Source organism: Erythrolamprus reginae, chromosome 10 (assembly GCF_031021105.1).
Source record: "Erythrolamprus reginae isolate rEryReg1 chromosome 10, rEryReg1.hap1, whole genome shotgun sequence".
Lineage (NCBI taxonomy): Eukaryota > Metazoa > Chordata > Lepidosauria > Squamata > Dipsadidae > Erythrolamprus > Erythrolamprus reginae.
Genome location: NC_091959.1, coordinates 15,730,023 through 15,747,462, shown reverse-complemented (window position 1 = coordinate 15,747,462; position 17,440 = coordinate 15,730,023). Strand labels below are relative to the sequence as shown.

The 17,440-nt window shown below is 43.9% G+C and overlaps 1 protein-coding gene across 4 annotated transcripts in view; it reads left to right on the top strand.

Annotated features, from left to right (window-relative positions):
* MEGF11 (multiple EGF like domains 11) overlaps positions 1-17,440 on the top strand; it is a 493,435-nt gene that overhangs the window by 448,963 nt on the left and 27,032 nt on the right. For all 4 annotated transcript variants that reach the window (XR_011559978.1, XM_070762671.1, XM_070762669.1 and 1 more), the window contains 4 exons: positions 4,692-4,820; positions 6,105-6,233; positions 11,501-11,629; positions 14,676-14,906. Coding sequence is in view for 3 of the 4 variants with exons in the window: in XM_070762671.1 (XP_070618772.1) it covers positions 4,692-4,820; positions 6,105-6,233; positions 11,501-11,629; positions 14,676-14,906 (618 nt within the window). In the remaining variant the exon portion in view is untranslated. The remainder of the gene's footprint in view (positions 1-4,691; positions 4,821-6,104; positions 6,234-11,500; positions 11,630-14,675; positions 14,907-17,440) is intronic.

The window sequence follows — 17,440 nt, the reverse complement described above, 5'->3', positions numbered from 1 at the left end:
GAAATGCATGATTGGTGATTTCGTGTGAATGCTTGTTTTAATCAAACGCTTCCTGTCGGGACATGCAGCCCAGTTTATTGGTTCTTGAGGAACATCATTGCTAGAATTACTCGTGAATGGTCTATTAATTGCCCCCAAAGAGTTTCTCCTAATTACTGCTTAATGACAATTTGTAGAGGTAGGGATTTAATTACAAAATCGTCCCTATACCCCCTCTATAGGATATTATTTCACTTCATAAATATGGAACCCATAAAAAAGGGAGGAGGACAGAAAGACCCTTTAATACGATTTTCCCACCATGCCAGGAACAGAAATAAGGGACAGTTAAAAGGGCCAGGGAAAAAAAATAATTAACTAGTTGCTCATTGTTAATTTCCCAGCTGTGCTCAACAGGAAGCAATAGAAGGGCACGACCTGAAGGCAGGAAGCCTTTAATTAAGATTGCAAGGGATCTTAGTGGGAGAATTATTTCTGAATATACATCATAGAAAACTCTGGCCATGACTCTCAACCATAGAAATGCTGCTTGGGAAAGGACTTTGGATTTTAATTTCCACTCTGAGCTGATGGGGGGAGAGAAAAACTATAAGTTTGTTGCAAAATCAAAACCAGAAGCACACACAGATGACTGATTCTGCTGGATTCAATAACTTCTTTATAAACATACTAATACAGTGGTATCTCTACTTAAGAAATTAATTCGTTCCATGACCAGGTTCTTAATAATGATAATAATTAATAATAATTTATTGGATTTGTATGCCGCCCCTCTCCGTAGACTTGGGGCGGCTAACAACAATGATAAAAACAGCATGTGACAATCCAATAATAAAACAACTAAAAACCCTTATTATAAAACCAAACATACACACAGACATACCATGCATAACTTGTAATAGCTAGAGGTATAACAAGCAGGAAGAGGGAGATTATGATCCCGCTATATAGAGCGCTGGTGAGACCACATTTGGAATACTGTGTTCAGTTCTGGAGACCTCACCTACAAAAAGATATTGACAAAGTTGAACGGGTCCAAAGACGGGCTACAAGAATGGTGGAAGGTCTTAAGCATAAAACGTATCAGGAAAGACTTAATGAACTCAATCTGTATAGTCTGGAGGACAGAAGGAAAAGGGGGGACATGATCGAAACATTTAAATATATTAAAGGGTTAAATAAGGTCCAGGAGGGAAGTGTTTTTAATAGGAAAGTGAACACAAGAACAAGGGAACACAATCTGAAGTTAGTTGGGGGAAAGATCAAAAGCAACATGAGAAAATATTATTTTACTGAAAGAGTAGTAGATCCTTGGAACAAACTTCCAGCAGACGTGGTAGATAAATCCACAGTAACCGAATTTAAACATGCCTGGGATAAACATATATCCATCCTAAGATAAAATACAGAAAATAGGATAAGGGCAGACTAGATGGACCATGAGGTCTTTTTCTGCCGTCAGACTTCTATGTTTCTATGTTTCTATGTAATGGCCTAGGGGGAAGGACTATCTCAACTCCCCCATGCCTGGAGGTATAAATGAGTCTTGAGTAGTTTACGAAAGATAGGGAGGGTGGGGGCAATTCTAATCTCCGGGGGGAGTTGGTTCCAGAGAGCCGGGGCCCCCACAGAGAAGGCTCTTCCCCTGGGGCCCGCCAAACGACGTTGTTTAGTCGACGGGACCCGGAGAAGGCCAACTCTGTGGGACCTTATCGTAGAAGTAGAAAAGTTTGTAAGTAGAAGCAATTTTTCCCATAGGAATCAATGCAAAAACAAATAATGCGTGCAAACCCATTAAGAAAGAAATAAAAGCTCGGAATTTGGGTGGGAGGAGGAGGAGAAAGAAGGAGAGGAGGACAGTTGTTGCCCAGAGTGAAGGGAGCGTTTCTTTTCTCTGGGTGCCGACAGAGATTTATTCCCTCTCCAAGCGCACAGAAAAAGGAAAATGCTTCGTTCACTCTGGACTGCCAAAGCCTCCTTAAGCGCCACCGAAAGGCTCCTCTGGCAGCTCAAAAAAGCCCAAGATGGCTGGGATTAAAGGAAGAATGGCAAGAAACTGGCCAGACCTTTGTGCCGCTCTCAAATTTCCTGGGAAATTTTTCCGGGCTCAAGTTCTTAAGTAGAAAATGGTTCTTAAGAAGAGGCAAAAAAAAATCTTGAACACCCGGTTCTTATCTAGAAAAGTTCTTAAGTAGAGGTGATCTTAAGTAGAGGTGCCACTGTATATATACAGTTAGGTCCCACAGAGTTGGCCTTCTCCGGGTCCCGTCGACTAAACAATGTCAGCTGGCAGGACTCAGGGGAAGAGTCTTCTTTGTGGCGGCCCCGACCCTTTGGAACCAGCTCCCCCCGGAGATTAAGATTGCACCCACCCTCCTTGCCTTTCGTAAACTTTTTAAGACCCACCTTTGCCATCAGGCATGGGGGAATTGAGACATCTCCCCCAGCCTATATATTTTATGCATGGTATGTTTGAGTGTATGTTTTATTTTAAATGAGAGGTTTTTTTAGTTTTTTTAATTATTTAGTTTTTTAATTATTAGATTTGTTACCGTATATTGTTCTTGTTATTGCTGCGAGCCGTCCCGAGTCTACGGAGAGGGGTGGCATACAAATCTAATAAATAATAATAATAATAATAATAATAATAATAATAATCATAATATTCACAATACCACAAGTAGAATTCATCAGTTACAGGTGTTGTGACTGGTCCATATGTGGCTCAGATGGTCATGGATTTTATTATTTATTATTTATTAATTGGACTTATATGCCGCCCCTCTCGGTGGACTCCCCAGGAGACAGATGCGTATTCCTCTAACGCAGGGGTAGGGAACGTTGGCTCTTCTATGACTTATGGACTTCAACTCCCAGAATTCCTGAGCCAATCATGCTAGCTCAGGACTTCTGGGAGTTGAAGTCCTCATGTCATAGAAGAGCCAACGTTCCCTACCCCTGCGTCTAACGTGTAATTTACTTGTTAGAGTCTTAGAAACACCGGTTGTCATTTTTTTTCTAAATTGACAGAAGATTGACATCTGCAGAAATTAGCATTTTCTAAACAAGACCTTCACCAGAGATGGGGCATTGCAGGGAACCCTAGCGTGTCCCCAGAATGTTGGGGGTTTTTTTCTCATATTCACTGTAGAGCAGAGGATATTAAACAGCATTTGTTGCGAAATACATCAAACCTCCAATGATACAGTAGGGATTGGATAAAAACAGACAGCTGCAATTTTGCTTTTATTGTAGGTCTTCCGCAAGTTCAATACATCTGTCAATCAAAATAAAAATTAGGCAGGCTATCAATTTCGTGGGTGGTTACTTTTTGAAAAGCCTTGAGAAATTCCTCTGCGTTCCTGCTAAATTGGGACAGTGGCAAATATTTCATTTTATGTAGTTATATATAAAGGGATTTTGAAATGCCAGAATGTCTGGGTTGCTGGAAGCCATGATGTTTGGTTAAACAAGCCATCATATGTGTTTATTTGTTCACTGTATCCACTATCTGAATCTTAGCGGGATCTAGACAGCTTGTAGGGGTCTTCAAACTTGGCAACTTTAAAACTTGTGGAATTTAAGTCCACAAGTCTTAAAGGTGCCAAGTTTGGGGACCTCTGGCTTAAAGTGATGTGGAAACCTGCTTAGTGCTGTAGTTCAGGACAGAATTTTCTTGCCCTAAAAATGCTGCATTAATTTCAGAATAGCCAATAAACTTAGAAACATTGACGAAGAAAGAGACCTCATGGTTCATCTCGTCTGCCCTTATACTACAGTATTTCCTGTATTTTATCTTAGGGTGGATCTATGTTAATCCCAGGCATGTTTAAATTCAGTTACTGGGGATTTACCAACCACGTCTGCTGCAAGTTTGTTCCAAGCATCGACTACTCTTTCAGTAAAATAATATTTTCTCATGTTGCTTCTGATCTTTCCCCCAACTAACTTCAGATTGGGCTCCCTTGTTCTTGTATTCACTTTCCTATTGAAAACACTTCCCTCCTGAACCTTAATTCAATGTTTCCCAACCTTGGCAACTTGAAGATATTTGGACTTCAACTCCCAGAATTCCCCAGCCAGTATTCACTGGCTGGGGAATTCTGGGAGTTGAAGTCCAAATATCTTCAAGTTGCCAAGGTTGGGAAACACTGCCTTAATTGATCCTTTAACATATTTAAATGTTTCAATAGTGTCCCCCCTTTCCCTTCTGTCCTCCAGACTATACAGATTGAGTTCATTAAGTCTTTCCTGATAAGTTTTATGCTTAAGACTTTCCACCATTTTTGTAGCCCGTCTTTGGACCCGTTCAATTTTATCCATCTCTTTTTGTAGTTGAGGTCTCCAGAACTGAACACAGCATTCCAAATGTGGTCTCACCAGCGCTCTATAAAGTGGGGTCACAATCTCCCTCTTCCTGCTTGTCATACCTCTAACTATGCAGCCAAGCATCTTACTTGCTTTCCCTACCGCCTGACTGCACATATACACTTAGATACATATAAGTATAATGGAATGTGTGCTAGTTATTATTTGTTTGGGTTTAGGGATTTCTTTTTCTTCATGTAGTTTGTGTTTTTGGGGGGGGGCTGCACCAAAAGAGGCTCATTCAATTTCATTGTACACATGTTGTGCATTGACAATAAAGGTTTGATTTGATTTGCTCACTCTCTCTCTCTCTCTTTCACCAGCTTGTCCACTGGGCTTTTGGGGAAGCGATTGTTTTCATTCGTGCAGTTGTCACAATGGTGGAACGTGCAGCCCCCACAACGGAGAATGCCGGTGCACTGCTGGCTGGACCGGCCCCTACTGTTCGCAGAGTAAGACTTTTGCCCGGAAGACTTCTGCCAAAAGTGGGCACTGCCCCCTAGTGTCTGCTCTGAGCATTTTCAGAGTTCCTAAGAGCCAAGCTGCAGCCAAAACGAGCCATTTTCTCCAAACCAGAACAAATAAAACCCATCAAACATAAATCAATCCTAACAAGTGAACAACAACGACAAAAAAAAGAGAAAAATGCTTGATTTTATAGTGGCAAGTAGCGTTCTCATTTGGCCAGGATAGATTCCCTAATTAAAGCAGTGTTTTTCAACCAGTGTGCCGTGAGACATGGTCAAGTGTGCCGCAAAGCTCAGAGAGAGAGAGAAAGAAAGAGAAAGAGAAAGAAAGAAAGAGAAAGAGAGAAAGAGAGAAAGAAAGCAAAAGAGAGAAAGAGCGAGCGAGAGAGAAAGAGAACAAGAGAGAGAGAAAGAAAGCAAGAGAAAGAGAACAAGTGAAAGAAAGCAAGAGAGAGAGAAAGCAAGAGAGAGAGAGAAAGAGAGGGAGGGAAGGAGAGGGCGAGAAAGACATAGAGGAAGGGAGGGAGGGAGAAAGAGAGCAAAAAAGAGAGGAAGGAAGAGAAAGAAAGAGGGATGGAGAGAGAAAAAGAAAGAGGAAGGAAGGGAGAGAAAGAGGGAGAGAGAAATAGAGTGAAAGGGAGGAAGAGAGAGAGAGAGAATTTTTTTGTCCAAACTTTTTTTTAGCCCCCCCCCCCCCCCGCCCCGCTCAATATGCCCCAGGGTTTCGTAAATGTAAAAAATGTGCCGCAGCTCAAAAAAGGTTGAAAATCACTGTCTTAAAGGATGCTGGCTGGGGGATTCTGGGAGTTGAAGTCCATGTCTCTTAAAGAATGCTGGCTGGGGGATTCTGGGAGTTGAAGTCCATGTCTCTTAAAGAATGCTGGCTGGGGGATTCTGGGAGTTGAAGTCCATGTCTCTTAAAGAATGCTGGCTGGGGGATTCTGGGAGTTGAAGTCCATGTCTCTTAAAGAATGCTGGCTGGGGGATTCTGGGAGTTGAAGTCCATGTTTCTTAAAGGATGCTGGCTGGGGGATTCTGGGAGTTGAGGTCCACGTATTTTAAAGTTGCCAAGGTTGAGAAACATTGGCCCAAACCATTTTCCCAACCTTGCAGAGATGTTGCATTACAAATCCCATCATCCCCTGCTATACTTTAGAGTCGAACCTGGTTACTGGTGTAAGCTCCCCCAGCAAAGGTTAAGGGGGGGCTGGTGCCTAATTTCAGTTGCTTGACTTCTTCCTGTGTCCTTTCTGGATCCCAACCCACCAGGATGTCCAGCTGCCTTTTATGGAAAGAACTGTGCCAACGTCTGCCAGTGCCAGAACGGGGCCGACTGCGACCACATCACCGGGCAGTGCACCTGCAGGACTGGCTTCACCGGGAAACAGTGCGAGCAGAGTAAGTTTGGGGCAGCGGAAAGCCCCTTATCGGGTAGATCTGACCTGCTTTGCTTTGGAGGGGGTGTGGGGGTGCATTCAGTAACCCCAAAGGGGGAAAAAACATAGAGGTCTATGCTGTGGAAGATGGAGCATCTGTGTGGCTGTATGCACATATCCATCCCATCATCCACAGAAATGGGCATTTTTTATTCTGAGATGAACTCATTATCTCCTTCATCCCTCCTTCCCTCCTTCCCTCCTCTTCTTTCTTTTTTCCTTCTTTACTTCCTCCTTCGCTCCCTCTCTTTCTTTCTTTCCTTCCTTCCTCCCTCCCTCCTTCTTTCCTTTTTCCCTTCCTCCCTCCCCCCTTCCTCCTTCCCCCTTCCTCCTTCCCTTCATCTCTGCCTCCCTCTTCTTTTTTCCTTCTTTTCTTCCTCCCTCCTCCCTCTTCTTTCCCCCCCTTCCTCCCTCCTTCCCCTCTTCCCTCCCTCTTCTTTCCTTTTTTCCCTCCCTCCCTCTCTCCTTCCTTCCTTCCTCTTCTTTCTTTTTTCCTTCTTTACTTCCTCCCTGTCTCCTTCTTCTTTTTTCCTTCTTTTCTTCCTCCCTCCTCCCTCTTCTTTCCCCCCTTCTTCCCTCCTTCCCCTCTTCCCTCCCTCTTCTTTCCTTTTTTCCTCCCTCTCTCCTTCCTTCCTTCCTTCCTCCTCTTTCTTTTTTTCCTTCTTTACTTCCTCCCTCCCTCCCTCTCTTTCTTTCTTCCCTTCCTCCATCCTTCTTCTTTCCTTTTTCCTTCCTCCCTTCCTCCCCACTCTCTTCCTGGCTCCTTCCCTCCTTCCCTGCCTCCCTCTTCTTTTTTCCTTCTTTTCTTCCTCCCTCCTCCCTCTTCTTTCCCCCCTTCCTCCCTCCTTCCCCTCCTCCCTCCCTCTTCTTTCCTTTTTTCCTTCCTCTCTCCTTCCTTCCTTCTTTCCTCCCTTCCTTTCTTTTCCTTCCTCCTTCTCTCCTTCCTTCTCTCCCTCCTTCTTTCCTCCCTCCCTCCCCTTTACTTCCTTCCTCCCCCCGCACCTTGATTCCTCTGCAAACCCTTGGGTCAAAGAGGAATGCACAGAGCTGGGTGTATCCCCAAAACTTTCCCGTTCGTGTGGCAGAGCCCCCAGTTGCTTTGCAGCCATCCCCTTCGTTTCTTATTGAATATCGCCCAAAGAAACACAATAAGCTCTCGCCAGATTTATTGTCGCCATCACGGTAATTGTATGAATAAATTTTGTCACTGGCCATTCAATCATGTTCACTCTGATAGAAATATGGGGAACCAAATGTTGGCAGTCTGGAGAGAGAATAAGGAAGAAGCGGAGACATAAAGCTTTGAAGGCCTGAGGGCCTGAGGGCCAATTTTGGTTTGGAGGGTCCCTGGAGAAGACCCCACATGGCTTGTCTTGCTCAAGGCTGCAGGACGCCAAACCCTGGAAAAAATACATTCTCCTTGAGACTCGGGAGCGACCTTCAGAGTTTTCCAAAAATCCGTGCACATTTTTCATGCTTAGCTTTACAGAAGGAAAACATTGGCTCTATTAAGAGTGACGCTTTAAATGGCCTTTAAGTTGCTTGAGAAAATTACATTACAAATGCAATTGTACAGGTTGCAGTTGAGCAAATAAGCACATCCAGTTATTTGGGGGGGAGTCGCCACCATGCCCGGAAGGGATACTCTTCCCCAGGGGCATGATGGGAAATCCATTGGGAAACCGGGTTTGATGCTGTTCAGGATAGCCAGCATTGAAGGGGAAGGCAAAAGATGGTTTAAGGAAGTGGTGGCTGCTTTTATTATTTTTATTTATTTTTATTTATTTATTTTGTCCAATACACAATGAGGTTTTTAGTGGGTATAGAAACATAGAAGTCTGATGGCAGAAAAAGACCTCATGGTCCATCTAGTCTGCCCTTATACTATTTTCTGTATTTTATCTTAGGATGGATATATGTTTATCCCAGGCATGTTTAAATTCAGTTACTGTGGATTTATCTACCACGTCTGCTGGAAGTTTGTTCCAAGGATCTACTACTCTTTCAGTAAAATAATATTTTCTCATGTTGCTTTTGATCTTTCCCCCAACTAACTTCAGATTGTGTCCCCTTGTCCTTGTGTTCACTTTCCTATTAAAAACACTTCCCTCCTGGACCTTATTTAACCCTTTAATATATTTAAATGTTTCGATCATGTCCCCCCTTTTCCTTCTGTCCTCCAGACTATACAAATTGAGCTCATTAAGTCTTTCCTGATACATTTTATGCTTAAGACCTTCCACCATTCTTGTAGCCCGTCTAATAAAATACATGATGAAGGTTATAGAGGAGATACTCATAGTAAAATATATCTAAGAAATAATAGAAAAGAAGATAAAGTAATAGAACATATCAATGAAAGAATAGAAGAAGAGATATAGGAATAGAAGAAAGGTATAGGAGATATAGGAGAGCAATAGGACAGGGGACCGAAGGCACTCTAGTGCACTTCTACTCGCCCCTTACTGACCTCTTAGGAATCTGGATAGGTCAACCGTAGATAATGTAAGGGTAAAGTGTTGGGGGTTTGGGGATGACACTATGGAGTCCGGTAATGAGTTCCACGCTTCGACAACTCGGTTACTGAAGTCATATTTTTTAGTCAAGTTTGGAGCGGTTAATATTAAGTTTAAATCTGTTGTGTGCTCTTGTGTTGTTGTGGTTGAAGCTGAAGTAGTCGCCGACAGGCAGGACGTTGCAGCATATGATCTTGTGGGCAATACTTAGATCTTGTTTAAGGCGTCTTAGTTCTAAACTTTCTAGGCCCAGGATTGAAAGTCTAGTCTCATAGGGTACTCTATTTCGAGTGGAGGAGTGAAGGGCTCTTCTGGTGAAGTATCTTTGGACATTGAGAAGGTGCACCATCATCTCAGTAGACTCCAGTGAACCAGCCGTACCTCGATGCCCCAAAAAAATCTCCAATGCATTTTTCCCTTTTAATTCTCATTTAATTTTATAAACAAGCATTTTTGCTTTTGAAAAGGTTTTGGAGGAGAAAGTGTGGTTCAGAGGGAGAGGTATATCTGACTCTACCTAGGATTGAACTCAGAGCCTCCTGATTGTGAGGCAAGAGCGCCACCTGTAGGCCACCACACCTCTCCCTTGTTCTTGCACATTGTGTAGTGCAGTGTTTCCCAACCTTGGCAACTTGAAGATATCTGGACTTCAACTCCCAGAATTCCCCAGTGAGCATTCGCTGGCTGGGGAATTCTGGGAGTTGAAGTCCAAATATCTTCAAGTGGCCAAGGTTGGGAAACACTGGTGTAGTGGTCAGGAAGATGAGGACAGGTGAGCATGTCCCGACAACCTGTCCAGCCCTCTTCAGCCTCTCTGGGTCTCACAAAAATCTCAGGGGGAATTTGAAGAATTCAGCATTATGGAAAATGTTATTAGAAAGAACATTGCCAATTGTAGCCTCCTTATGAGAACAGTCACTGAAAACCAAAAATGTAAATCCCTGGAGACTTATACGGCTGCCTGGGAATTCTGGGAGTTGAAGTCCGCCCATCTTAAAAGTGCTCAAGATTGGAAAACTACCATCCTAGAGGAAGGCTGCATGGCATACCTGAGGTTTTTCTTTTATCCCCAGCTAGCATGTTCTTCTTTTTTAAAAAATTTTATTTACATATATAAATACACAATGACAATACAAAAAACAATACAATCGTATGGAATTAAAAACATAATAGAAAGCGGGTGAGTGGGCAACAGGTCTGTATAGTGATATGAACTATGTATATTCTCTATAGCCAATTATAGATCTTAATAATCTGAATTGCTTATAAATTAACAGAAAATAGAAAAGAATATACAATGTTCCCTCGACTTTCACGGGGGATGCGTTCCGAGACCGCCCGTGAAAGTCGAATTTCCACGAAGTAGAGATGCAGAAGTAAATTATTATTTTTTTACTATGAACAGTATCCCAAGCCTTCCCTTAACACTTTAAACCCTTAAATTACAATTTCCCATTCCCTTAACAACCATTTAGATTATTACTCACCATGTTTATTTATTAAAGTTTATTAAAAATATATTTATTAAAGGTGGATGAAAGTTTGGCGACGACATATGATGTCTTTGGGCGGGAAAAAACATGGTATGGGGGGGGAAAGTGAAGTATTTTTTAATTAATATTTTTGAAAAACCGTGGTATAGACTTTTCACGAAGTTTGAACCCGCGAAAATCGAGGGAACACTGTAAGAGGAAAAAAAGCGAGTACTGTAATAGCTTCAGATCGTGCCGAATGCAGCTGCGAGAGCAATCATGGGCTTCCCTAAATATGCCCATGTCACACCAACACTCCGCAGTCTGCATTGATTGCTGATCAGTTTCCGGTCACAATTCAAAGTGTTAGTTATGACCTATAAAGCCCTTCATGGCATCGGGCCAGATTATCTCAGGGACCGCCTTCTGCCGCACGAATCCCAGCAATCAGTTAGGTCCCACAGAGTGGGCCTTCTCCGGGTCCCGTCAACTAAACAATGTCGGTTGGTGGGGCCCAGGGGAAGAGCCTTCTCTGTGGCGGCCCCGGCCCTCTGGAACCAACTCCCCCCCGAGATTAGAATAGCCCCCACCCTCCTTGCCTTTCGTAAGCTTCTCAAAACCCACCTCTGCCGTCAGGCATGGGGGAACTAAGATAATCTTTCCTCCTAGGCTTCTACAATTCATGCATGGTATGTTTGTATGTATGATTGGTTTTATAACAAGGGTTTTTAGCTGTTTTAGTATTGGATTTTTACATTCTGTGTTTGTCACTGTTGTTAGCCGCCCCGAGTCCACGGAGAGGGGCGGCATATAAATCCAATAAATAAATAAATGGATGGATGGATAGATAGATAGATAGATAGATAGATAGATAGATAGATAGATAGATAGATAGATAGATAGATAGATAGATAGATAGACTTGGTTATTACACATACCTTTATCTTCTATATACAATAGACTTGCACCAGGTAAGTTTCATTTGCATGGTGAAATTTAAGGTTTGTTTGGCGGGTTTGTTCTTTTTTCAAACCAATGGTAAAATAGATTCCAGCAATTATAAAATTGGGATTCCTCATTGTTTCTTAATTCTAATGTTAATTTAACCATTTCTGCACTAGCAACTTCCAACTACCATCGTGTGATGATCTTCCATTGCAAAAAAATAAAATAAAATAACCAGATTGGCAAAATGCTGGGCTGTTTATCCCAGACTTTTGTTTTCCATCTTGCATTTTCAGAATGTCCGCAAGGAACGTTTGGTTACGGCTGCCAGCAGCTCTGCGAATGTATGAATAACGCCACCTGTGACTATGTGACCGGGACCTGTTACTGCAGCCCCGGGTTCAAAGGGATCCGGTGCGATCAAGGTGAGGCAACTCCTTCTCTCCCCCCCCCTGCTCTTCTCTTTTTCAACGGAGCCTTTAACTCGGGCCATTCTTCTAGAACAGCTCAAAAAAGACACCCCCACAACAGTAAAAGATGGAGGATAGAAAGAATATAAAGAATGACTGGGTATACAATGTACAAATATATAATATGCAGTGATACCTCATCTTACGAACCCCTCTTCATACGAACTTTTCGTGATACAAACCCGGTGTTTAAGATATTTTTGCCTCTTCTTCCGAACTATTTTCACCTTATATATCCGAGCCGCCGCTGGGATGCCCTGCCTCCGGACTTCCGTTACCAGCCGAAGCGCTGGGATTTCCCTGAGCCCCCCTTTGCTGGGAATCCCCGCCTCCGGACTTCCGTTGCCAACCGAAGCGCTGGGATTTCCCTGAGCCTCCCCTTGCTGGGAATCCCCGCCTCCAGACTTCTGTTGCCAACTGAAGCGCTGGGATTTCCCTGAGCCTCCCCTTGCTGGGAATCCCCGCCTCCAGACTTCTGTTGCCAACCGAAGCGCTGGGATTTCCCTGAGCCTCCCCTTGCTGGGAATCCCCGCCTCCGGACTTCCGTTGCCAGCTGAAGCACCCATTCTTGCATTGCTGGGATTTCCTTGAGGCTCCCCTCACTGGGAAACCCCACCTCCGGACTTCCGTTGTCAGCCAAAGCGCCCGTTTTCATGCTGGTGGGATTCCCCTGCTGGGATTCCCCTGCAGCATTGCAAACTCCGGAGGTGGGGTTTCCCACAGAGGGGAGCCTCAGGGGAATCCCATCAGTGGGGAAACGGGTGCTTCGGCTGGCAACTGAAGTCCGGAGGCGGGGCATCCCAGCAGCAGCGGCGGGTTCGTAAGGTGAAAATAGTTCAGAAGAAGAGGCAAAAAAATCTTAAACCCCAGGTTCATATCTCGAAAAGTTCATACGACGAGGGGTTCGTAAGACGAGGTATCACTGTATTTACATTAATATGAATGTAAATGTAAGGATGTCGACCTACCTGAAGAAATTAACATGTAAATATTTTAAAAATCAAAAACACACACTTCACACCCAAATAAATGTTTACACCCTGGAAGAAATTCACATGAAAGGGGGGAAAGGCAGAGTTGGTAGACTAGCTGGCTTTGGCTCAACTTTTTTTCCATGAGGACTTGAAACTGGAACCTTTCTTGAAGTGCTGAGGTTTAAATAAGATGGCACAATATAGGTAGAGGCCCAGTTGTGCATCAAGCGAAGTCATTTTCTGCGCTAGAATAAAACTGTCCAATTCAGATGCCATCATATATCCTTGTACCAGATCCAGGTGGGTGGAGGTGCCACCTCTCCTGTGGGAGCTACATTGGCTGCCAATTTGCTTATAGGTGTGATTCAAAGTGCTGGTTATCACCTTTAAAGCCCTTCAGGGCTTGAGACCAGGTTGTCTGAGGGACCGTCTCTTGCTGGTCACATCTACCCAATCTGCCAGAACGGAGAGGCAAGTAACGTTGTAGACACCCTCTCCTGCGGAGATACATCTAGCGAGACCTAGAAGGAGGGCCTTCTCCATGGTGGCTCCCTTCCTCCCGTTGGAACACCATCCCCACAGAGATTAGACTGGTCCCCACTTTGAAACACTTACACAAGGCCCTGAAAGCCCCTGGTTTTAGCAACAGGCCTGGAGAACCCAAGGTGGGATGAAGCCCATCCAATAGCTTGCTTGATTGTGTGTTGTCACCGAGGGATGGGGTATCATTTCTATTCTTTTTATATTGGGCTTTTGACTTTTTGTAAGCCACCTAGAGTCACTGTGAGTAAATGGGCGGCCGTATAAATCTTCTAAATTAAGAAATAAAATAAAATGAACAGTGAACAGTGCAGTCAGGCAGTAGGGAAAGCAAGTAGGATGCTTGGCTGCATAGCTAGAGGTATAACAAGCAGGAAGAGGGAGATTATGATCCCGCTATATAGAATGCTGGTGAGACCACATTTGGAATACTGTGTTCAGTTCTGGAGACCTCACCTACAAAAAGATATTGACAAAATTGAACGGGTCCAAAGACGGGCTACAAGAATGGTGGAAGGTCTTAAGTATAAAACATATCAGGAAAGACTTCATGAACTCAATCTGTATAGTCTGGAGGACAGAAGGAAAAGGGGGGACATGATCGAAACATTTAAATATATTAAAGGGTTAAATAAGGTCCAGGAGGGAAGTGTTTTTAATAGGAAAGTGAACACAAGAACAAGGGGCCACAATCTGAAGTTAGTTGGGGGGAAAGATCAAAAGCAACATGAGAAAATATTATTTTACTGAAAGAGTAGTAGATCCTTGGAACAAACTTCCAGCAGACGTGGTAGATAAATCCACAGTAACTGAATTTAAACATGCCTGGGATAAACATATATCCATCCTAAGATAAAATACAGAAAATAGTATAAGGGCAGACTAGATGGACCATGGGGTCTTTTTCTGCCGTCAGACTTCTATGTTTCTATGTTTCTAAATTAAGAAATAAAATAAAATAAATTGTCCTGTTTGGGACCTTCCTTCTCTCCCAAATATCTCCCAGAAGGACGTCTAAAAGGCAGGTCAAAATAAGTCAACATGGGCCCCACCTCTAGGCGCCATGGCTAGGCGCAATGCAGGGAGAAAAAGTTGGAGCTTTGCTTCCACTTTTGAGGGCCCTCCTCTTGACTTTTTGACCACCTCTTTATAGATCCACCCTATCCCTTGCAGATTTGCCTAGAACCCCTGGGAGACGTCAACCACCCCTGGGAGGAAGGCCATTTCTTTGGGCTAGCTGAGGTCCCCTTCCAACTGGCACGGGGGCCCAAAGAGTAGCTCTCCAGACATTGCCAGACCACATCTCCCAGCATCCCTCGCCCTTGGCCCGGTGGGCTGGCGCTGCTGGGAGTTGTAGTCCACTGACTTGTTTCAGACGAGCTGTTGGAAACCTTTAAGAACTGTAATCCCCGTAATAGCTGGCCCTTTCTTGCAACCTTGGCCTCCGCCACTTAATTTAATGGTGCATTGTGAATTATTTTTAACAGCGGCTCTCATGATGGAAGAATTAAATCCCTATACTAAAATTAGCCCAGCTCTTGGATCTGAGAGACATTCAGTGGGAGCAATCTCTGGAATTATTATCCTCCTGCTAATTATTATGGTTTTGCTGGCACTGTTTGTGTGGTATCGACGTAAGCAGAAGAAAGGGCACGACATGCCAAGCGTCTCGTACACCCCAGCCATGAGGATGACCAACACCGATTACTCACTCTCCGGTAAGGAGTTTGGGGGTGAGGGCCGCTTCCGCTAAAAGGGAGGGGGAAGTCTTATCTGTCAGATACGGGGGCTGTTTTTTCCTGTGGTGCTGATGGCTAATTTTTTATTTTATTTCATTCATAATATTAAAATACAAAGGGGGGGAGGGGACTTACAAAGACGAAACAAAACTAGACAAAAAGGTGTGAGTTAAAAAGGAAAAAAACCCAAAAATGCATATTATGCTTAGTTGGACACTAGCAAATAATAATAATAGCTTTCCCACTTGCAAAACAGGTCCAAGGTTTATACATTTTTACAGCTACAGTGGTACTTCGACATAAGAGTTTAATTCGTGCCAGAGCCGAGCTCGTATGTCGATCAATTCACATCTCGAACGAATGCCTTTAGACTTTGCTTTTATAACTGGAAACATGGAATTCTTCCGCCACCTAGTGGACGCTCGGCTCGTATCCCGAATTTGAGCTCGGGTGTCGAACAGAAATTTTGCTTGCCTCTTGGCTCGTAACTTGGAATACTCGCATGTGGAGCAGCTCGTATCTAGATGTACTACTGTATTTGCAATCCAGTTTGACCTGTCATATGTTATACATACATACATACAGTAATGGGCAGCCAAAGTTTTTACTGCCACACTGTGGGCGTGGCTTGATGGTCATGTGACTGGGTAGGAGTGGCTTCCTAGCCATGTGGCCAGATGGGAGTGGCTTGAACGATCATCATAGTTCAAGTGAACTGTTAAGTCCTCGACTTACAACCTCACCAGTGTCACTCGTTGGTGACTCCTTTTCATCTCAGCTGCAGGCGAGTGAGGGCTTCACAAGGGGGAAAAATACTGCAGCCCAGACGCTTTGGCATGGCACGGCTCGGCTGTTCTGTCAAGCTCTCTGGTAGAATCCTCCCAAAAATGCACAGATACAATTTCAGACACACACACGTTTGAAAATTCAAAACAATGTTCTTTATAATGAAAATTCACTTAAACCAAGCCTTCTTTTGGTATAGCAAAGAGCACTTGTCTCCAAACAAACTGGTAATTTGTACAAGTCCCTTATTAGTTCTGTGATACTTAGCTTGCAGCTGTGAGGCAATTCACAGTCCCTCTTTTTTCACAAAGTGAAACACACTTTGCCCTGGTTTAGTTTCAAAATGGGGAAAAATCAGCACACAAAAGGTCAAAGTCAGTAAAGCAGGCACGAAACACGATCAGATAATCCTCCACAATGGCCAAACCCACAGGCTGCTCTTTATAGCAGCCTCACTAATTACCACAGCCCCACCCAACCACAGGTGGCCTCATTTTCTTTGCTAATAATCTCTCAGTTGTTGTTGCCTATGCATCGCTCTCCGCATGCGTGGCTGTATCATTAACTCTTGTTCTGAATCCAAGGAGGAGCTAGATAATTGATCTCCTTCTGAGCTGTCTGCCATACTCTCCTCCTCCCTGTCACTCATGTCTTCTTGGCCAGAGGAGCCTTCATCAGCAGATTCCACCGGGGGCAAAACAGGCCTGCAGCATGTGGATGTCTCCCCCACATCCACAGTCCTTGGGGCAGGAGCTGGGCCAGAGCTAACCACAACACCGGCTCTCCTTTTTTTCCCCTGCTGCTGCTGCGTGCTCCTTGCTTTTTTCCCTCTTTTCTCCTTCCTGCCCTCAGGAGGTAGCTGTGTGAGGCTGGAGAGGAGCCGGGCAGGAGAGAGGGAAGCTTCATCCAAGCCCAGAAATGAAGAAAGAGGGAAATAAGACCCTGTCTCATATCTTTTTGAACTCTGCAATAAGCGCTTGCCCATCCTTCCTGTTCAAATTCCTCATATAAAGCAGAGTAACTCCTTAGTGCAAGTCAGCCTCACTTACTTTTTTGCAAAGTTGACCTTGGCCCAGATTAATGTGAGGGATTGGTGCATCCTCCAGTCTGAAAAGGTTAGTCACTCCTGAATAGGAAAATCATAGGCTTCGCCACAAAATATAGCCTTCACATCCTGTGCAATCTTTTTTTCCCCCTGTTCATTGCAGTTTTCACCTTCATACCTTAGCACCCTGCAATAATATAGGATAACAGAGTTGGAAGGGAGCTAGGAGGTTTTCTAGTCCAACCCCCTACCCAAGCAAGAGACCCTATACCATTCTGGACAAGTGGTTGCCCAGTATCTTCTTAAAAGCTTCCGGTGATGGTGACAACCCTTCAAATATTGGAAGAAATATCTATCATGTCACCTCTAATCTTTCAAGGTCTAGGACCAGGAATTGATACATAGCTCATCTGTTATGTCCTGCAGATTAAACAATTCAATTCAATTCAATTTATTAGATTTGTATGCCGCCCCTCTCCGAAGACTCAGGGCGGCTCACAACAATAATAAAAACAGTATAACAATGGGACAAAACTAATAATTAGTTGGAATCAACTCCCCCCAGAGATTAGAACGGCCCCCACCCTCCTTGTCTTTCGCAAATTACTCAAGACCCACCTTTGTCGCCAGGCATGGGGGAGTTAGGATATTCCTTCCCCTAGGCCATTACAAGTTATGCATG